Source organism: Canis aureus, chromosome 3 (genome assembly GCF_053574225.1).
Source record: "Canis aureus isolate CA01 chromosome 3, VMU_Caureus_v.1.0, whole genome shotgun sequence".
Taxonomy (NCBI): Eukaryota; Metazoa; Chordata; class Mammalia; order Carnivora; family Canidae; genus Canis; species Canis aureus.
In genome coordinates, this window is record NC_135613.1 from 88152940 (window position 1) to 88175532 (window position 22593).

Consider the following 22593-nt stretch of genomic DNA (forward strand, 5'->3'; position numbering starts at 1 on the left):
AAACCTCTATTCATAGCTGACTACCACTGGTGTGCCAGAGCCGTGGGCCTGGCTGGCAGTCTTCCTCCCGCCTCTGTGGAGCTCAGACCACTTCCTGATAGTCACCCCCCAACAGCCGTCCACACGTGTGTGCACAAACCAGACACAGCAGAACTGAGTGTTTCTACACGATCTGATCGTTCTCCCAGGAAGCCGAGCTACCGGGAGGCCCTTCTTCAGGCGTTCCTTCCTGGTTCACACTAAGGAAAGATGGCCACAGACTTTACATTCAAGAGCCTAGAGAAAGAAAAAGCACTCTGTCGACCCGGGGACACCCGAGGGTCCTGTCTTCAGTACAAAGAGCTACCGCACACAAATCCAAGCAGTGTTACGCAGCACAGCAGGCTTCAGTGCTGAGGAACCCGGGCTGCTAGGAAACCAACCAAAGACTGGAATCAGGGTCTCCTGGGGATGAGCAAAGCTAAAATGAGATGCGTTCTCCCCATTTCTGCAGCATATGGCTCCTAACGCCAAAATAGAAGCACTTGGTTCCTCTGAACCAGGAACAAAGAACATACAGAAAATTTGTTTCCAAGAGGCTGAGTTTTTCACATATATAACATTACACCTGTTCAGTACACAGGAACTCCAAATTACTGCTTTTCATGACAAAAGCAGTCATGATTCAGCGTCACCTACAGAGGTGGGGTAGGAGTCCTGTTCATCCGTTAATCTCCCTTAAAAGAAGGACTTAAGGAAATTCCCTATAGCTCGGTAAATACTAACAGATCACAGCATCGCAGGTCACAGAACTACCCAGCAAGTAACCAGAACACACTAGGTGCTCAATAAATTTGTTCTGACTGAACATACAACTAGACCAATAGCTTGCTTCTGGGTTGCATCTTTGCCAAAAAGAATATTTCATGTGCTCTCAGCCTGCAGCCGTGCAAGGGCAGCACTATGGGCACTAAGGCTGTGCCGTCAGGGGACCGGACCTCAGGCCCCAGCCCACCACTCGTCCCGACACTTAACTGGCCAACATCGGTTTCGCTCCTCCCGCGTGCCAGGCACTGTGGCAGGCCTGGGGGCTACGGTGAAGAGCAGAACAGCTTATACACTAACTGCAAGCAAGATGAAGTACAGCTGGCCCTGAACACCGTGGGGGGTGGAGGGGCCAGCCCCCACCAGTCAAAAATCTGCATGTAACTTCTAACTCCTCTCAAAGTTAACTACCAATAGCCAGCAGCTACCAACGGCAGCTGGCCAGGAGGAAGCTGGCCACCGCCCGCTCTGTAGGTTACATGTACCACATGCTGTTCCAACCATAAAGTGAGCCAGAGAACAGAAACGTTATTGACATGATCACAAGGAAGAGATTCGCAGTGCTGCACTGTAAACGATCTGCACACGCGTAGGCCAGTCCGCTGTATCTGGAGGTGTGGCGAGTACAGCTGAGGAGGTCGGAGTGCCAGGAGGGAGGCACCTCGTCTCACCTCAAGGGTCAGGGAGGGCTTCAGAGAGGGCGAAGCGGTGGCCACCAGGGAAGGGGAAGTTCTAGGTGAGGACGTGGCGTGTGAATGCCCCCCGTCAGCCAGGAGGGGGTATGGCCCCGAGAACCCCACCAGGGGCTGGCGTGCAGAGAAGGGGGAGGCACAGGGAGACAGGCCGGGCAGGGCTGTACTCCAGACTGTGCACAGTAAGAAGCTATAAAACAAGGTAATGGGGAAAAATCCTCTACACCTTGAACTCATCCTGACTTTGAAATAATAGGAAGTAACAGAAGATTAGAAAAACCACCCAGTGGGTGTGAGAAGCTCTGGAGCTGGCCTCCATGACACATGTGGTGCCTGCCAGTGTCGACAGGTGACAGCTGCGAAGCAGGGCTGCCCGAGGCAGGCAGGAGTGCACACGCGTTGGCTCTCGAATGGCAAGGAAGACGCTGCCCAGGGAAGCTGTGCTCAGTGTCACTGTCACACAGGAAGCCTCAAGGGTGGCTGTGTGTTTACCCAAGTTCCTGCAGGTAAAAGCACTCAGGAGAGCTTCTGACATTCAGCTAGTGCTCAGGCTGCACGAGACACCGTGTGGCAAGGCACCACCATGCTGTGGGCCACCAGGAGCGCCTTCCCCTAGTAGAGGACCCTCTTTCTACAGTAGGACCTCCACACACGACTGCGGGAGAGACTCGGCAGGAGCTGGCGTCTCCCAGGAGTACTTACTCTCAGGAGTGCTGATCGCTCGTTTAGTCACGTGCTCAACAGCTCCACTGGACTCCTGCTCCAGGCTGTAGGAAGTTGCTAGGATAAAACAGGGAAGTTTAGCTGTCCAAGAAAACCCTCAACACAATTAGCAAGACATGTGATGAAGTTAATATTCCAAATAAAGCGTCCTTATGAGATCACTCAGAAAGATACCAAAATATAAACACGAGAAACGATGTCCATTTTGACTAGAATTCAGAGAAAAGGAAATTAAAACCAGAACCAGTTTTGATCTATAAAGCTCAGCAAAGAAGATGGGAAATTATAAGACTAATGTTTCTAAGTGGGAAAACGGACACCGGTGTACCGCGGGCTCCCACCAGCATATAATGTACAGTGAATTACAAAGGGCAGCCTGACATTATCAAAGGCTTTAAAAATTTTCATGGCCTCTGTGTGCTGGGATTCAATCCCAAAGATTACTTCATTGTGACATTACTTCAAAAGACTGAAAAACACCTATGTTTCTGAGGATAGGGTAATAATACACAGGTCCCGGCGCTTTCACAAGATAGGACGCTATGAAGCCACAGAGAAAAGTTAGGAAAGAAAAGTTCATGGGACTATGTTTACTATTCTTGTCAGTATGTGTAGGGAAGTCGACCACAAACCAGAGATGCACAGTAAAATCACCATCGTGTAAGTAAGGCCAAACACACGCTCTTTTCTGAATCTCTTATTGTAAGTACACACTGTTTTGCCACCCAGAATCCCAAATCCCCAAAGTTGTTTGTTTTAAAGATAAGAAAACAAATCATTTGAAAAGGGGTGAGAGGGAGGCTTGTTCTGTGCTTTAATCTGTCTCCTCCCTGTGTCTGAGGTACCAAACCCAGCACTTCCATCAGCTCCCTGGGGCCACTGGGTGGGACTTGGGACTTACCACGATGGCACACTTTGTCCAGTCTCTCAGGGCTTAATGACAATGACAACACTCCTGTGCTCCGACTGTGATGCCTGCTTTTGGACTCTACAGCTTTCTTGACAGAGTTCAGGATGGCGATGGTGCTCAGGGACATGGGCCTGCGGAGGAACACATGCCAGACATGCAGGGGGAGGGGGGCAGAAACGCTGGGGTGACCGCCCTCTCTGCCTCTCGGATGCGCCTGGAGGAGGCGTCCGTGAGAGCACCCAGCGGGAGACTGGTGAGGGGCAGCTCCGTACCTGCCTTTGGGGATGAACCTCTTCAACAGCCCCGTCTCTGGGGCAGGAGACAGAGGCGGTGCTTGGCCGGCAATTGCCTTGGGTTCAGTGGAGGGCTGGCTCGCAACAGCAGGTACAGGGGAGCCTTCCTGGCCAGCAAGAGCTGGCCTTACTTCTAAACTCGGAGCAACCTGTCAGGGGAGAGAAATAAAGACCAATTACCTACTGACACTTTTTTTTTTTCCGTTAATAGAACCTTTACATGCCCTGAGCAAGTCCATAAGTAATTTATTTTAAAAGCACGTCATCCCTGGGCAAATAGAACTTTCTCTTCAGAAAGTTATCGCAGATGTTGTGGCATTAAAGAGAAAAAGGATTAAGTCAGTTTGCCTTCGTCATTTTTTAATGCGGCAGACGTGCATGGATTTCTCAGAAGTGAGCACACTGTGTCTGGAAGTGGGGAGCAGCTCACCTAGAAATACACCCCCAGTGACATTCTATCCCAAACAGGCACATGGGGAGCAGGGCCACAAACAGACGCCTTGCGGTCTGGTTAGCCATGATCACTGCAATCTCAGATTGTTAATAGCCCAACGACCAGCGTGCTCTATGGGCATTCACACCCCCCACCTATCATGACGACGACTTTGTAGACAGGTTCTCGTGGCCTGGCCAGGAGGGGAGGAGGGAAGCCTCCCTGGTCGAGCGATCCAAGTGGCACACGTGGCAAAGGAACACGCTGCGGTCCCCAAACAGAACCCAAAAGGTCTCGCTCTGACCAACCCTGGCCCGTATGTGGGTTTCCAGAACCACTGGGAAAGCGGGCAGCAGAGGGCAGGCTGCGGAGGAGGATCACGCGCTACCTGCATGGCGTGCCCCGGGCCCTGTAGGCCGCCCCACTCACATCTGCTTGTCTCGCCAGCTCCTGCTCCTGGGCTAGCTGCTCGTTGTACTTCTTGATGTCGTACTCGAGTTCCGACGCTAGCTGCTTGTCTAACGCAAAGAAATCCTTGATTTCATCGCGGTAATCCTGCATCACCTCCTAAAACAGGCCCAGACAGGTCGTTTAGTGTTTTCTTGAATAAATACATAAGCTCTGTAACATAACCTGATGAATACTACAGGAATAATAAGACCTGTTTTGCGAGAGCAACACTATTCCTAGTACATCAGCCAATATAAGTAACACGATGCTATTTCCCTGGAAACGCCAACCGCACTTGTAGGGACCACACCAGCCGGTGAGCATGACGTGAGAACTAGCAGCTCTGATCTCTTGGGAGGCTCCTGTCTACCTGCCACTCAACAGGCAGTTTCCCAGGTTCCTGATGAGGAAGAAGGGACATGGAATCACACCATCTGAGCCTCAAGCAGAGCTTATAGCAGGGCGCAGACGGGCCCTTTCAGTTCCTGAAGGTGAGGATGGGGCCAGGGAGGCACCCAGGTGGTGGGACTCGGTTCCGGGTTACCACCAGGGTAAAGGACCTTGTAGGTCCCTGAGGTAGGCCCCTCAGGACTTCAAGTCAGAGGCTAGACTGGCAGGTGTACATGGCACTGTCCTGGCTCTGACAGGGCCTCTGGAAGTGAGCTACGAGAAGCCGTACGGTCTAAAAGTTTCTCCTCCGTCTATACTAGCTTTGTCAGAGGATCGCGCTTATGGCTCTAATCCCATTATTGTGTCTTCCTCTGAAGCTGCGACAGAAGAGCTTTAATGACTCGAGGGTAAGATCATCCCCAGGCCTTACAGGGGACCACCAGGGACCAGGCCTCTCTGCTAAGAGGCAGACAGCACCTTACCTAACAGCATTAGAGGGAGAAGATTTATCGTAGACCCACCCACAAGGGAGTCCCAACAAAGGGAAGGAAATCCATGAACCCTCCAGCCACTGCGAAGAGAGGGCTGCACAGGCCTGGGGAGGACGGGCGCAGCCGCTGTCACGGAGGGCTGCCAGGGAATGAGGGCTGTGCTGCTCCAACACGGCAGCTGCTGGCCATCCTCCAGACGGATGCTCAGAAACGGGATGGACTTACCGTTCGTAAGCCTTTAGTTTATTGAGGATCTAAATTATTTTTTTCCTCTCAGAGCTCTAAAACACTCTGGGCAATAAAAACATAAGAATAACTGGAAGTTCTCATTTTTTTTCCACACAATGAGCCTATCTTTCCTACCTTAACTTCCTTTAGTTAAAAGAGCTATTTGAAGAATTTATATCCAATGTAATTTGGTTGTAGCCCTTACTGAAAAAATGTGTTTAGCATTTCTTGAGAAAGAAAATAGCATAGTGTGAACAGAAAGGAAAAAACATTCCCTTTATTGCTGATTGAAAAATTTTGCCAGAAAGGTCAGGAGTCTCATTTATGTCTGCAAGACAAGTCTACATATCCTGGGTGCTTCGGCCAGGACTGTTCATGGCCCCGGATCCCACCAGTGATGGCGGCCCAGGCCCCATCGGTGCGCCCCAAGACGCACTGCTATTTTCTGATGTGGAGGCAGTGTTAAAGGTTAACATCCCCAAATTGAACATAATGCCCGATTTCACTTTATCCCTCACCAGAATGAACTAAGATGATTCTTTTGTACTTTACCCCAGTTGAGAAAGGCTTCGAAACTGAATCTCAAAACTGGCATCAAGGACACACATGCTCAGCACAGTGAGTTAGCCCTGCATAAACTCAACGGCATGGAAAGCCAAGAACCAACGTCTGAGGAACCTACGGTTAAACGCTCTCTTCTCCCCGACAAAGACCTGTCTGGCTGGTCTAACTTAAAAAAATGTAAAGCTGGTTTTATAGCATTTTGAGTTCCTGTGATCACCAGCCAACTGCTCCATCGTTGGAACTGTGACAGATCCTGAGTAATGAGCTGGAGGCGAGAGACACTGACCACAAAGCACAAGGTCATCTTTACCCTGAGATAGGTCATGAGTTCCCGCAAAGCTGGGATCTTATTTTTCTCTACCACAGTCTTCAGGGAGATGATAATTGGAATAATATTTTCTATGAAATTCTTCTTCTGAACCTGTAATAATACAAACAAAGGCGTGCTTTAGATGGACAAGGTTCTGAGACCGAGGCTTCTCCCTGACCTGGCTCCTCCTGCACGGCGGAACTACCTAGGAGCCGACACCTTGGTCCTGGGAGCTTGATAACACTCAGAAGGTTGCGTGAAGTAGGACGGGGATGGATGCTATTCTTACTTTTTAAACATGAAACAGGAATTAGAAATATGCTGAATAATTTAACAATCTCCAAACCTCCACACAAACCCATCTTGGATCCGCTCAATTCCTCCACTCAGCATCCTCCCTTTGGAATGAAAATGAGTCTACTTCTGGCTACCCAAAAGGGACATTTTGTATTCCTGCTGGAAGTAACAAATGGTTGAGAATGGCTAAGCACGGAGAGTTGGTGTTGTATTTCTTTTTGTGTGTATAACTCCACACACATTTAGAAAAGTGTTATGTAGTTACATAGTACCTGATTTGACCAAGCCTTCATATTCTTAATCACAAATAATCATTGCCCAGAGATATTTTCTAATAAATCTCTTAGAATTAAAAAGAATCATTATACTAGCCCATATATGTAGTAAGATTTATCCTTCTTAATCTGAAAAGTATTTTTTCTTCTCGTTTAAAGTCACTAGTATGCGTCCCTTGCTTGTAAATCACCATTTCTAAAAAGTCTTATCAGAGTTCCTAAAATAAAAGATCAGTAGAGAAATAAACACTTTAATAAATATGAGTTTGAACAGATGGTAAGTTTAAAGATAGTTTTAAAAAGTGGCTTAAATGCATTCAACTCAATCAATACTATCAAACGCCTTCTCTGAACCAGACACAAAGCTAGCCTCTGGGTATGTAAAAATGAAGCCAGAAATTCTTGCCTTCAAGCGACTTCTAGACCAGATTGTGTGCTACAATGTGTGGCATGGTGTGATAAGTGGCACAAAGGTGAGGAACTTACAGAAAAGGGATGCCTAGGGAGGTAGGCCCATCTTTTGAAAAGATGTAGGAATTTGGCAGCAGGAAAGGACAGGGTAGGAGAGGCCCTGCAGGCAGGCAGACAGTGTGCAAAGACACAACAGTAGGAGTGCACTCAAGGAACCCACAGTGACCTGGAATGGAGAGGTCAAGGAGGGGAGCATGGAGATGAGGGGTGCAGGGGCAGGACAGACATCCCAGGGCTCCATGTGCCTGGGAGAAGGATTTTATTTGGAAGATGATAGGAAGCTACCAAACTACAGACTAAAGGTAGCATTAGTGAGGCATAACTTATATGCCATAAAATGTACCCATGTTAAGTGACTAGTTTAACGAGTCTGACAACGGTATAGAGTAACCCAAACCACAGTCTGCTTAATCACCCCAGTCTCCCTGGAAGTTCCCTGCTGCCCTCTGCAGCCTATCTGCCTCTAGTCTCTTTTAAGTGGGAGAATAAAATGATCAAATCTGTCCGTAAGAGACTGCTGTGGCAGCAAGGTGGTGCACAGCCTGGAAAAGAAAGAAACTAGAGACACAAAGGGTGCAGAGTGAGGAAACCGCCAGAAATGACACCAGCTAAACAAGTGCAGAGCTACTCAGAATGGGAGAGCACAGAATGGTGCATTCGCAAGATAAAATGGACAGGATCTGGTGACATCCTGGACGGTGACCCAAGTCTATTTCTTTAGGGTCTGAAGCTTTCAGGACTCAGGTGGGAAATACAGCCTAGTGATCCAGGCTGGTGTAAGACCTGGGCCTGGTGAGGACTACGGCAGTCAGGCACCACTCTGAGTCTGATCCCAATTTTCCCACTCTGGCCAAACGAAGCAGGGGCCTGTCATGCCAGACTTCAGACTGGGGTAGTACTGGGTCCTCTTGGGGACAACTTGGTAGATAATGGTTTCCTTCTCCATGATAGAGACTTCAGGAGAAGAGACGGAGAGGAAGAAGAAGGGAGGAGTAACTCAGTTTTGGCAGAGGGAGTCTGAGAGGCCTGTGGCACATCCAAGCAGACAAGTGGGATGGGTTCAGGCCACAGGAGAAGGTGGAGCTACACACAGAGGGAGAATCGTCATCATTGGGCTGAGTGTTAAGGCCACGGGTAAGAATTAAATGTGGATCTGAGGCAGACCACCAGTACTCAGGGGAGGGGCAGAGGAGCACGGGGGTGTAACCAGGCCCGTTTACAGAAGGACACTCACTTGTGAGATGAGCCTCTTCTGAGCTTCCTGCATGACTGCACTGGCCAAGGCCATGTCATCTTCTTCCAGAAGGTCCTTATCTGCTTTAGATCTCATGGCCAAAAGCTTGATTTCCTTAGAGCTGAGGACCTCAAATGTATCTGAGAGCAATTCACTGGCTTCCATGTCTAGGGGCAGGATGCCGTCGGCAAAGGATGCTGAGAAAGAGCACAAAAGGTCAGCTTCTGAGAAAGTCAGCCCCAGGGTGGGAAAGGGTAGCCCACAGAGAGAGGAGGGCTCATCTTGGCTTCAAGTGGGCACAGCTGATGTCAAAGAAGGGAAAAAACCAGAGTCTTCCCACAGTATCAGGGGCTCATTTGCTAGAGATCTACTGAGCCATTAGCCAGCCACAGGGCATTTCATTTTTAAATATACATTTTATCCCAAACACACCAGGCCTACCCAAAATGCTAAGACAGATTTTGGAAGTGATATTGAATCGCTGTTCATCTGTGAAGTGCTCCAGAAGAAATTTGTAGATTTTCATTCGTTTCTGCTTGTTTGTCTTTCCCTTCAGTGAAAACAGCTGCTTCTCTCTAGGACAAAACAGGACAATTTTACCACATGATGTGGGCAAGGGTGCAAGGATGTTCATTTCAGCAGCAGTTTCCAGCATCCTAAAAACTGTCTACCCACGGTGGAGGTACATGATTGAGATGACTATGCTTCTCAGAGGCACTTCCTTGGGACGCCACTGGACGAATGAATGGTCTCGCATCACCCTGTCCAGAGAAGGCAGGCCTGCCACAAGGAGCGCCAGGGCCGGGGTCTGTGCCTCGAGACTCGTACAAAGCAGCTGCCCATCTCCCACCACTCGCCCTGCCCTTCCCGAGAGCTCCACTGACCTCTCCGACTGGGGGAACTTGTTATACTTCTCATGCTTCTCGTAGTTATTGAAGTGGAAGATACACTCAATGAAGTGCTGGAAGAACATGACAGGGTTCCTCTTCAGCAACAGGTGAGCCAGGCAAAACTCCCCAAAACTGCAGGGAAGGGGGAGAGAGAAAAAAGAGACCTGTTTGCTCTTTGCACACAGCCTCTAAAAATTACACCAAGAACATGGTGGTGTGGCGGGAAACTGCAAACAAGTGACAGGGAGAGGAAATCTATCCCAATACACAGCTTCATTCAGATCAGAAGAGAAAACTTCGCTTCTTCCATCTGTCCTTGCTCAACAGCCTCCTTTTTGAATCCAAGGTCAGCATAAAGGCCTTTTCTACTAGTGTTCCTTTCAAAATTCTAACCAGGTGCACTACTCAGGTACACTTTAAATATGGGAAAACCACCAACCCACCCCAAACTGCTTTTCAAGTAGAATTCTGCGGTTCTCATGGCTGATGCAACAAACCACCACCTGAAAATGAGCACCTGGCTTTCTCCCTCAACTTGAGGTTTGCTACCCACAATAATGAACAAAAAGCAGTTTTAGTCATTGGGACTTTTTCCAGAATTGGGATTAACTACGAGAGCCTCACAGTTTGGGTCAGCACAGACAGCGAAGCACTCTCACTGAGCTTTGGACTCCCCAGCAAGCCTCCAGTACTCTCCTTTCTCCTGTGCCCCCAAATCTGGAAGAGGCATCCAGCATGCACATACCAGGCTACCCAGTGAGACACAGATGTCACCAGCCCTGCACTGATCTGAGGAGCAAAACACTCGGGGTTTCCAAAGCCAAATGTACATGGACAAAAGTCAGGGGAGAGAAGGCCGAGGCATGGGTATCTGCTTGGGGTCAGCATGGGGTGGTGCAGAGCTGGCTCCAATCCATTCATACTCTCTAGATCTATGTTTTAATATGTCATTTCAGAGCTAAATACAATTTTTACCTACATAGGGGCACAAGACGACTTTCCGGGTGGAAGAAGCAGTGATAAGGATGACCCAAAACGATTCTCCGCTTTGGGATGCACAAGACTCGAGGGAGAGTCACCTTTCCCTACTAATTCACCTTTCCTCCTGAGGCTAATATTAAAATATTCAAAGCATACACAGCGACTAAAACTCAGAGAAGGTAGTTCCAGAAACTTGAAAGAAGTTAAGCCCAAGTAAAAGCTTCACGGCAAACAGTAGCACTCTGACCACTCCCCCAGGAGATAAGGGTGGAGCCAGACATAATTCTGAGCACAAAACCAGCAAAGGGAGTCCCCTGAGTAGAAGTTCACATAAGGCCAGCTAGAAGCACCTGCTGATCTCGGAGCCTGTCAGTATGTTCTACACAAACTGCTGTTTTGTAGACCCGCAGAAGGACAAACAAGGTCACTGCAGCAGGTGAGGTTTAGAAGGGTTACTCTGGTAAGCCATCTATGCCCAAGAGTAGAGAAAACCACTCCCCTGGAACAAGAGACTTTACCTTCCTTTACTACAGCAACCAACCAGGGCACAGCAGTTCTTATAACCACCTGCACTTCCTCTTCACATCTGAAGTCATCCATGTGAGACTGAGATCAGACAATGCAGGACTCTTCCACAAGAAGAGGGGCTGCCCTAAGCTTGCGCTTGGGAGCTCCGACTCTGGATGTCCACTGCTCATCTACTCAAGAGTTTGGGTCAAGAACAGATACCAGTAGAGGTAACTGATGGGCAAGATACTACCTGGTGAATAACTGGCTTAACCAACTGCGTGGATAAATCCAACAGGAATATAAATTATGCACAGGATTCACATACTCGGGGCTGGAGGCAGAGTCAAAGAGCTCTGCATCCCAAGAAGCCAAGAACCAAGTCAATCGGGGTAAGCACTCATCTGGATGCTACATTTACTGGGACTAAAGGCACATTTCAGCCTTGACTGGATTAAATTCACCGATCATACTAGCTCGATAAACTGGGGAAGACAGGCAATTTTTTTTTTTTTTTTTTGGTCAGCTCAAAAGTTAAAAGAAACCAACATTCCCAGGAGTGCTTCCTGAGGCATTCCTTCAAAGCAGCAGACAGCAGCACTTCTCATGTACCTGGAACAGAAAAACTTCAACACCTCCAAAGACACCTTCCTAAGAACTCAGCTTCCTTTTCCACCTCTCTGCATCCCCCCAGAACAGTATGTCAAAGGAACAGTATGTAATCACACCACCAATTTAGGGATACTGTTTCAACATTTTATATAACACTAACGGCATTATATGGGAAACAAAAAGAAGAACCAGCTAAATCTAGGTCATAAGAATCCTATACAAAACAGTTATTACTTTCCTACTAAGAATCCGAATCCAGCTTTCAGATTAACCTCCACTTTCAGTATTAGTAGGAACATAAAAATCTGACCTTCTTCAGATGTTTTCCCATGCAATGCTATTCTGAAGCATCTGATCAATCAAGGCCACTGCTCGTGGACTCCTAGTCCTGATCTGGCCTACACCATGGTCTCAGACCCATTTATGCCAGAATTCTGTTTGAAACTTGAGACAACTTATTTCCTACATGACACATCCATGTGATCCTCGTCTACCTCCCCAAATCCAGACAGACCCCTTTGGTCCCCCCTCTTCCTCATCTCTATCACATCTCTATATTGCTCTATACTGTTCTGTATTCTCTCCTGATCTCACCTCCCATGTCTCCTTTCCCCTGACTTGAGCCTCCCTGGCCCTGTGTTGTGACACTTCTGTGGCATTTCCCCAGGTAAACCTGAACGGACTACTGACTTGTTACCTATCGCCCGTGACTGCTATACTACAAGATCACCACCTAGTGGGCAGAGAGGAAAATACATCATACAATCGTGCAGCACCCAAACTGTGGTCTGTATGACCAATTACAAATGTCATGCCAATTTGCTCAAGCCAGAATCTTCAGGAAAGCCACGTGGGCCAGAAATAAACACACTATAGTCTCTTTGGAAGACCTGTATTAGCAGATACGTATGGAAAAATTAATGTGTTTGATGCAAGCAGATAGGCCTGACCTAAAAATATGGGAACAGACTAATTTAAGTCCCAGTTAACAACGATAATCAATAGCTTATCCAAGCTGAAAATCAAGGCCCACATGTGAACCATGTGGTTTAAACAAACCCAGAATAAGGAGATAAAAATAGAAAGATTTATAAGGGAAGTATCAAAATACAAGCAGCACTGACAATCTTACTACAGTTTAAGTATCTATCCTTCTAATTCCTTTTTGACTCATGCTCTGATCACCTTTACAAGAGGTTCTGTGTATGTTACATGCTGACCAATGCTCTTGTTCATATACATGCATAAGGGCTCAGAAAAGGGAACAAAACCCAGAAGTGCAGGTTAAATAACCAATCTTACCTCCCCAGCCCATCATGGGAGAGCCTCCCAATACATCTAATTACACCTGCTTCTGGGCTCCACATTGTACAACTGAGAGAGACATGACAGCCAATCTGATGGTAGCACCAGGTAAGAGGGTACTGCATCGCTATTTTGGTCCTTTCTCAATTATATAAACAAAGAAAAGGAATAGCCTTAGCTTTTTATTTGACTCTAGATAGCATTAATTAGAATGTTAACCTTCTACTACTTTATTATGTAAAATATTCCTCCTTGGAAAATTATACCCAAAAAAATTCGAACAGAAATTCTTCCATGGAACTCAGAGTAAATCACTGATGACCATACTTTGAACCAAAGGGATCCATTATTATAAGCTATTTATAGTTAATGAACTCCATAATGACTCTTCCCCAAATTTGGTAGCTTTTGCCATAGCATCCAACATTCTATTTTCCAGTTGCAGACTTATTTTAAAAAGAATTATTCATGGGTGGCACCTGGGTGGCTCAGTCAGTTAAGCGTCTGCCTCTGGCTCGGGTCATAATCCCAAGGTTCTGGGATCAAGTCCCACATTGGGCTCCCTGCTCAGTCGGGAGTCTGCTTCTCTCTGCTCCTCTGCCCCTCTCCCAGCTTGTGCTCTAATATATTAATAAAATCTTAAAAAAAAATTATACCTGCAACATAATCTAGGTTAGCATTTGCTAACCTAGATTGCTTTATGATCATTTCTCAACCACCTGAAAATTAATCCTCAAAAAATTATAGAATGATAGGAATCACCAAGTGGCAAAGCAATTCCCTTCCCTTCCAATTCTCAAGCAACATCCATTAGTAAGAAGCCTTGTAACTTGTATATTCTCATTTCACTCTGTGTGACTATCTTAATTCCTAGAATTTCTTCCTCACAATTTTTGAACTTAAGAGAAAGCATGAATTCTATTAAAATTGACATTTCATTGGCGAAGAAATCAACATAGTTAAGTCAACAGTTAATGGCTACAATTCCATAATTTACTATGACAAATTCATATACAGCTCTTCATTACTCCATTAGGGAGAGTCAACCATGGTAGCAAATATAGTCACAATGCTGAAATTATTTAATGGTCAAACCAGATGAGTAGTTTTTTTAACTTACATGCAAAATAAAGCTTTGTTATATAGCTTAAAAATCTGCTAATTCTTTAGTAACTGCCAAAAGCTCACTAAATCCTAAACAACTCGAAAGCAATTTTATTTTATTTTTTTAAAAGATTTTATTTATTCATGAGAGACACAGAGAGAGAGAGAAAGAGAGAGGCACACAGGCACACAGGCAGAGGGAGAAGCAGGCTCCATGCAGGGAGCCCGACGTGGGAGCTCGATCCCAGGACTCCAGGATCACACGCTGGGCTGAAGGCAGCGGTAAACTGCTGAGCCACCTGGGCAGCTCAACTCGAAAGCAATTTTATTTTATTTTTTTATGTTTTTTTTTTAATTTCTTTTTATTTAAGATAGTCACACACACACAAAGAGAGAGAGAGAGAGAAAGAGAGAGGCAGAGACACAGGCAGAGGGAGAAGCAGGCTCCACGCACTGGGAGCCCGACGTGGGATTCGATCCCGGGTCTCCAGGATCACGCCCTGGGCCAAAGGCAGGTGCTAAACCGCTGCGCCACCCAGGGATCCCTAGAAAGCAATTTTAAAGAAAAGATATCTAATATACACCAGAAATTAGGTAAATCATTCAGTTGTTTGACATGTGCAGAAAGAATTACCTGGCAATGTCCGGGTGCGAATCTATCAGAGTGCTGACAAATCTAAAGAACAGAGAGCCTTTCCATTTCACAAATTCTTCCTGTGTAAAGAGAAACAAGCATATTTAAGGATGAATTTTAATATACAAACCGTAAATGCATCCAGTCATGGAACCAACTGTTAACTTTCTTTTGTTTAACATCACACCTGTCAGCTACTCAGTGCATCTGTGGCACATTAGTGCAGTTTGTTAGCACTCACTTCCCGACCATCTTGAAAGCACATACATTTGTTAATCACAGAGAGCAGTCGAGAGATATGGGTAGAACAGCATATCTACTCTAGTAGGAAAATGATTCAAAGCATGTGGCTATTTATTTATTTACTATTTATTTTTTAACATGTCGTTTTAAAAGGGAGAGTGCCAATGGTGCCTTCTTCAGGTACCTAACCATATAAAAAAGTAAGTATACAGAACATACTAGAATAAATTTAGTTAAATGCCTTTTTAAAGATCAAATATTATTTCCCCCTCACTTGAGGCTAAACATATGTTCTTGATGGCAAGAATAAAATGTCTCATTGGACTCTCAGAGCAACACTGAGGCAGCCAGGGCAAATATGATCTTCATTTCACAAAAGGAAGAAGTTATGCCTAAGAAATACTGACTTGTTCAAAATCAAGGAGAATGCCAGAATTGGAATTAGAAATACTCATCCAAAGAGTATCATCTTCTTTACATGGAATTTACTCAAAAAACAAACAAACAAACAAACAAACAAACAAACTTCACACTGGTTGACAGGATATCTGAACAAACACTCCAAATAAATATTAGGAAGTAACAATCTGTTTAAAAGGCTGTACAGAACATCAGAAGAGTGATACTTTAAACTAGAGACCACACTGATTACTTTTGGATTCTACTACAGAGCAGCCCTATGCTACTCAAATATTCCCTGAAACCAGAAGCAATAGTAGAAGGAAAAAAATGACAGGTCCCATTCTCAGACATACCTGCAAGAGATTGGTAAGCAAGATAAGTGTTTGCTTTCGGATGAATGGACTTGAATCTTTCAGACACATGGAGATATTGGGAATGTACTTGTCCACCATGACAGTGTACCGGATACAAAGATCACACATGACGATGACAACATTGTTGCGAACAGCCACGTCATCACACACTTCTAGCTCTCGCACAAGGGCTGGGATGCTCTTCTTTGCAAGATCCTCATGCTGTAAGCACAGCTTACCTGTCACAGAAGAGATTACAAGGTCTTGACTCTAATCCTATGCCTACATTTTCTCCAGATATATACCTTCTTATGGATTTTACTTGATCAAAGTTAAAACACTGTGTCAGCAATCATAAACCAAAAAAAAAAAAAAAAAATCAAAGGCAGACAAATCCATACTACTAAATGTAAGGAAGTTCAAAATACCTAAAAGAAAATGTCCCCTCACTCCTCCAGGGTTTTATGAACATATACTAAGAGATGTTCCTTTATTGGAGTAAGACTATCCTCCTTTTAAAGTTAACATTTGAATTTGAGTTATCTACTTACCTGAAAAATGACCAGTAAAATCTAACAGATAATACATTTTATTTTGATTATATTGAAGCCAAAAAGTTTAATAATGAATTTGAAATCTAAGCTATGTAAACAGAAAACAGTGACCACTTTTATTTCTTATTCACAGTTATGAGAAGGAAGGCTGTTACTGAGTTTTGTATTTTTTTAAAAGATTTTGTTTATTTATTTGAGAGAGATAACAGCAGGGGAAGGGGTAGAGGGATAAACTGACTTATCACTGGGCGGGGGAGCCCGACATGAGGTTCTATCCCAGGACCCTGAGATCACAATCTGAGCCAAAGTCAGCTTAAATGACTGAGCCACCCAGGTGCCCCATTTGTATTTCTTTGCAGCACAGAGAAGGTTTTGCTCTTATTATAATTCTTAGATTTTTGAAAAATAACTATTACAAAAAACATTCAAAACTCTTACCCAGCATAAAATAAATAATCATACTAAAACAGAACTCAAATTATAGCCCAAAGGTCAGTCTTTTTGAGATTAACAACACTTTGAGTCCATGGGGAAATAGGTTTATTAGTTCATCTATCAGTTCTGATAGGTATCAAATTAACAATAATTTTTCCTTTTATGAACTGAACCACAAATTTATTTTTTCATTCCCAGAAAACAGTGTAGTGCCTGAGATATAGTTCTTGATGAACAGACTTCATGGAGCCACATGATGAGTATTAAAACAAACAAACCCGGAACAGGTATTACTGTAATAAATTAACATAAAAATCAAAAGCTCCCTACAGGTAGTGTCCTGAGTCTGACCATCTTGGACAGCTGCAACCAAGGGCTCTCATTATCAGCACTCGTATGCCTCTGAACTGGGTGCTCCTATCAGAATTCCATCCAAAATTCACAAGAGCTAGAGTAAATATGAGCTCAGCATATGTAACACATTACTAAGGTTGGCTTATCTAAGACAAAAAACTACCCATGGAACTAGATGGCATAAGCAAGACTTTCCCCAGGTTATTCTTGCTTACCCAAGGTAATGACGGTGTGTGCTCTAATCACAGAAGGTATGACACAGCCTCTGACCTGGGAGAGCGGCTGAAAGGCTGGGGTATCACTGCTACCTTGTGATGATGTTGCTACAAGGAAGGAAAAGACGGCTTATTTACAGTATCTCAGGCTAACCCCATCTTAAGACAGCAAGTGCAGAGGATAATTTCAAGTGCCTTACGATGATCCGCATCAACAGAAGAGGCTAGAATGGACTGAATCAGAAGGAATGCTCGCTTCTCCACTCTGGCTGGACAAAGCTGGGCTATATCTCCTAAGGTAAAAATGTACTTCACCTGAAAAAGAATTGGTTTTGTAGTAAAAATAAGGCAAAAAAATAATAATAACTCTAGCTAAAGACATGTCAATTTTTTTTTTGTGCTCCAAATTAAAAGAATGGGTGTGTTTTTTGTTTTTCCATAAAAACACATGGCCACTGTAGAAATTCAGTCACTACTTGATAAAATTCACACAACCTTTTCCATCAATATTTATAATAAATGTTTAATGACTATGTAAGTATATTAAAAACTACTGATGTTATCATGTTACTCCAGTCTTAGTGAACATTTACAGTATCTAATTCTTTGCTATTGTTTGCATTCCTTCTGAAGAACACCTTTGTGCCTTTAAACACTGTTTTACTTCCTTAAGTAATCCAGAGTTAAAAGGGCATAAAACTGTTTTATTTTTATGATTTTTAATTATCTTTTTATTGGGAACTCAATTTGCCAACATATAGCATAACACCCAGTGCTCATCCTGCTAAGTGCCCCCTCAGTGCCTGTTGTCACCCAGTCACCCCCACCCACCTCCCTTTCCACTACCCCTTGTTCGTTTCCCAGAGTTAGGTGCCTCTCATGTTCTGTCACCCTCACTGATATTTTCACTCATTTTCTCTACTTTCCCCTTTATCCCCTTTCATTAATTTTTATATTCCCCAAATGAATGAGACCATATAATGTTTGTCCTTCTCTGATTGACTTATTTCACTCAGCATAATACCCTCCAGGTCCATCCACGTCAAAGCAAATGGGGGGTATTTGTTGTTTCTAATGGCTGAGTAATATTCCAACGTATACAGAGACCACAGCTTCTTTACCCAGTCATCTGTCGATGGACACCGAGGCTCCTTCCACAGTTTGGCTATTGTGGACATTGCTGCTATAAACATCGGGGTGCAGGGGTCCCAGCGTCTCACTGCATCTGTATCTTTGGGGTAAATCCCCAGCACTGCAACTTCTGGGTCGCAGGGCAGCTCTATTTTTAACTCTTTGAGGAACCTCCACACAGTTTTCCAGAGTGGCTGCACTGGTCCACATTCCCCCCAACAGTGCAAGAGGGTTCCCCTTTCTCCACATCCTCTCCAACATTTGTTTCCTGCCTTGTTAATTTTCCCCATTTGCACTGGTGTGGGGTGGGATCTCATGATGGTTTTGATTTGTATTTCCCTGATGGCAAGTGATGCGAAGCATTTGCTCATGTGCTTGTTGGCCATGTCTATGTCTTCCTCTGTGAGATTTCTCTTCATGTCTTTTGCCCATTTCATAATTGGATTGTTTCTCTGCTGTTGAGTTTAATAAGTTCTTTATAGATCTTGGATACTAGCCCTTTATCTGATAGGTCATTTGCAAGTATCTTCTCCCATCTGTAGGTTGTCTTTTCGTTTTGTTGACTGTTTCTTTTGCTGTGCAGAAGCTTTTTATCTTGATGAAGTCCCAATAGTTTATTTTTGCTTTTGTTTCTCTTGCCTTTATGGATATATCTTGCAAGAAGTTGCTGTGGCCAAGTTCAAAAAGGGTGTTGCCTGTGTTCTCCTCTAGGATTCTGAGGGATTCGTCTCATATTTAGATCTTTCACCCATTTTGAGTTTATTTTTGTATCTGGTGTAAGAGAATGGTCTAGTTTCATTCTTCTGCACGTGGCTGTCCAATTTTCCCAGCACCAGTTATTGAAGAGATGATCTTTTTTCCAGTGGATAGTCTTTCCTGCTTTGTTGAATATTAATTGACCACAGAGTTGAGTGTCCACTTCTGGATTCTCTATTCTGTTCCATTGATCTATGTGTCTGTTTTTGTGCCAGTACCACACTGTCTTGATGACCGCAACTTTGTAAACAACCTGAAATCTGGCATTGTGATGCCCCCAGCTATGGTTTTCTTTTTTAATATTTCCCTGGCTATTTGGGGTCTTTTCTGATTCCACACAATCTTAAGATTTGTTCCAAGTCTCTCAAGAAAGTCCATGGTATTTTGATAGGGATTGCATTAAATGTGTAAATGGCCCTGGCCCTGGGTAGCATTGACATTTTCACAATATTAATTCTTCCAATCCATAAGCATGGAATATTTTCCATCTCTTTGTGTCTTCCTCAATTTCTTTCAGAAGTGTTCTGTTTTTAGGGTATAGATCCTCAGAAAACGGTTTTAAATTTTAAAACTATCTCCAAGTTGGATTCCTGACCGGTTGGTTTACTCTTTAGACTCCTATCAAAAACTTGTAAGTTCTGTCTTCTTCACAGCTGCCATACTGTGTGTTTATTAAGAACACTAACTTGATAGTTAATAACACTGGTTTTTCTTTATCTCTAAAATGCAAGGGTGAGGCTAAATAGTAAAATGTAAAAGGCTTATTTTATTTTTTTATTTTTTAAAGATTTACTTGCTTTTTAGAGAGAGAATGAGCATGTGTGCAAGTGGGGAGAGGTGGAAAACGTGAGGAGAAAGAGGATTTTAGGCAAGGTCCATGCCCAGTGCAGAGCTCATGACCTGAGCCAAAATCAAGAGTCGGACAACTTAACCGACTGAGCCACCCAGGCCCCCTATAAAACAAAGGCTTAGAGTGAGAAAGCAATAGCCATATGTATATTTTAAAAATCCTGAACACTGGGCAGCCTGCCTTTGGCCCAGGGCCTGATCCTGGAGACCCGGGATCAAGTCCCGCGTTGGGCTCCCTGCATGGAGCCTGCTTCTCCCTCTGCCTGTGTCTCTACCTCTCTCTCTCTCAATTAAAAAAAAAAAATCCTGAACATTTATGTTTTAGTGATTAGAGAAATATTGAAATTATATTTAAAGAAAAGTGAAGTAAACAACATTATACAGGACAAAACATCTCCATATATATTTTGACTGAAGGGAAGATTTTGGTGCCATATTTTAAAGGTGAAAAAAAAAATCTTAGAAAAACTCACTGGTCATAATAAGCATTTTTCTTTGAGCAGTAACTACTTAAATTAGAGGCATGAGACCCTCTAGAAACCCTGGGACAAGGCCATCCTACACCATCCTACACATCACAGCCCTTTGAAATGAAATGTCTTGATCTCTACTGGTAATATTTTTATTACTGAAGTGTGCATATTACTGTCTCAGCACAAATCGTCTCTTCTCACAACTCTAAATATGGTCCTCAGCCTCTAGGTACTAGTGTGAGGTGGCAAAGTAGAGAGTAGAGGAAAGGTGTTCTACTAATTTTCAAATAGATGAGGAAAATGGCCAATTCTGGCAAAATGATGGCCTCTACTGAAGGGCATCAAAAAGTAGCTTGTTATTTTCTTTACTGAGTGTCAGATGTTGGGAGTCAGAATTGCTACAGCATGTTTTGTTGAGGCTCAGCCACTCGAATTAGGAAAATGACTCCACATTTACTGGCCCACAGGAATCAACAGCACTGACAGTCTCTAAAGCAGGGTGCCATATACTACAGTATTGCCGCTTCAAGCTCATCTGGAGCTTTCAAATATTCACTGTATTACAGACAACACTTCAGAACTATTCAGCACTATTCCCTAGTTTACAATCTGATATTCAAACAGCTTAGCAGACACATTATAATTTAAAAATACATCAAACAACCCAAAAGAACAAAGAGCATACTCCCTTGATTAGTTTCTCACCCTATTATCTCATAAAACATACTGTTTTCCCTATTGGATCAGGTACCTTATAGACTCTAACTGAATGAGGCCTATCCCATCAAGTTTTTCCCCCAGAGAATAAGTACATGAGAGAGAAATGAAAAGGTCATCAACACAGAAATTTAAAAAAAAAAAAAAAAAAAAAAGGTAAGTCCTAGGCTAGGAAAATTCTTTTCTTGCTAATAGTATTAAAAACGCACATGAGAAAGTCATCTTTAGGAAACCCCCAACGATGTAAAGGAAAACAATGTTTAAAAAAAAGTAATTACTTACAAACAGGTCTTCATCCATATTCCCGGGTCCACTTTGCTTCAGAACTATGTCAGAGAGGGACTGCACACAGGTGGAGAGGACATCCCCGCACACCTGCTTTAGTAATTCCTGTGGTAAATCAAAGGTAATCTCTGAAGGATCTATACATCTACTAGACTACCCACGAAGCAATTTTCTCAGAAGAAACTAAGGTTTCCAAAAGGCATAAGCCACAAGCCGTGAGAAGCCCTAGCCATTATGCTTTTGGATCTTTGCTCTTTTAGCAATCTGGCTAGAAAAACTAAGCAGAATTTACAAGCAGTATACACACACACACACACACACACACAATATCTTTCTTTCTCCCTGTACCCTTTTATTTTTATTTTTTATTTTTTTAAAGATTTTATTTATTCATAGAGACAGAGAGAGAAGGGCTGAGACACAGGCAAAGGGAGAAGCAGGCTCCATACAGGAAGCCTGACGTGGGACTCGATCCCGGGTCCCCAGGATCACGCCCTGGGCTGCAGGCGGCACTAAACCGCTGCGCCACGGGGGCTGCCCCCTGTGCCCTTTTAGAACAAAAAGCAAGTATCTGAGAAGATGTAGTGCCCTGATAAGAGATCTGTAATAGTGCTGCTCCTTCATTAATAGAGAGAAACATCACAATTCTTCTAGCATATGTAGATGGCGAATTAACTACTAGAGCAAACAGCCTATTTTAAAAAGACATAAAAAAAATACAATAAAAAAATAAAAAGACAAAAAGATATACAATAGGGCAGCGGGTGACTCAGTGGTTTAGTGCTGCCTTCAGCCCAGGGTATGATCCTGGAGTCCCATGTCGGGCTCCCTGCGTGGAGCCTGCTTCTCCCTCTGCCTGTGTCTCAGCCCTTCTCTCTCTCTCTCTCGGTCTCTCATGAATAAATAAAAATCCTTAAAAAAAAAAAAAAAGATATAGAATAAAAAAGGACAGTTGTTCTCATTTTGAAATGTATTCATTAAAAGCAAGTTTTCAGTGTCTCTTATTAGTTAAAATAACCTCAAGTGGTCACCATCTGTAGCACACAACACTTCCATGCCAGCCGAGGGAGCGCTGTCACATTCTACAACTTTTTTTTTTTTTTTATAAATTTTTATTTATTTATGATAGTCACACACAGAGAGAGAGAGAGAGAGAGGCAGAGACATAGGCAGAGGGAGAAGCAGGCTCCATGCACCGGGAGCCCGACGTGGGATTCGATCCCGGGTC

At 44.0% G+C, this 22593-nt stretch overlaps 1 protein-coding gene across 2 annotated transcripts in view; it reads right to left on the reverse strand.

Moving 5' to 3' along the window:
- The window catches only part of NCAPD3 (non-SMC condensin II complex subunit D3), a 60019-nt gene that overhangs the window by 2524 nt on the left and 34902 nt on the right, over nucleotides 1-22593 (reverse strand). For both annotated transcript variants that reach the window (XM_077894230.1, XM_077894231.1), the window contains exons 20-32: nucleotides 21363-21470; nucleotides 17355-17469; nucleotides 17155-17262; nucleotides 15597-15835; nucleotides 14599-14678; nucleotides 9450-9587; nucleotides 9007-9140; nucleotides 8566-8762; nucleotides 6289-6399; nucleotides 4285-4422; nucleotides 3402-3571; nucleotides 3121-3260; nucleotides 2199-2276 (exon numbers count right to left, since the gene is read on the reverse strand). In XM_077894230.1, the coding sequence (XP_077750356.1) occupies nucleotides 2199-2276; nucleotides 3121-3260; nucleotides 3402-3571; nucleotides 4285-4422; nucleotides 6289-6399; nucleotides 8566-8762; nucleotides 9007-9140; nucleotides 9450-9587; nucleotides 14599-14678; nucleotides 15597-15835; nucleotides 17155-17262; nucleotides 17355-17469; nucleotides 21363-21470 (1756 nt within the window). The remainder of the gene's footprint in view (nucleotides 1-2198; nucleotides 2277-3120; nucleotides 3261-3401; nucleotides 3572-4284; nucleotides 4423-6288; nucleotides 6400-8565; nucleotides 8763-9006; nucleotides 9141-9449; nucleotides 9588-14598; nucleotides 14679-15596; nucleotides 15836-17154; nucleotides 17263-17354; nucleotides 17470-21362; nucleotides 21471-22593) is intronic.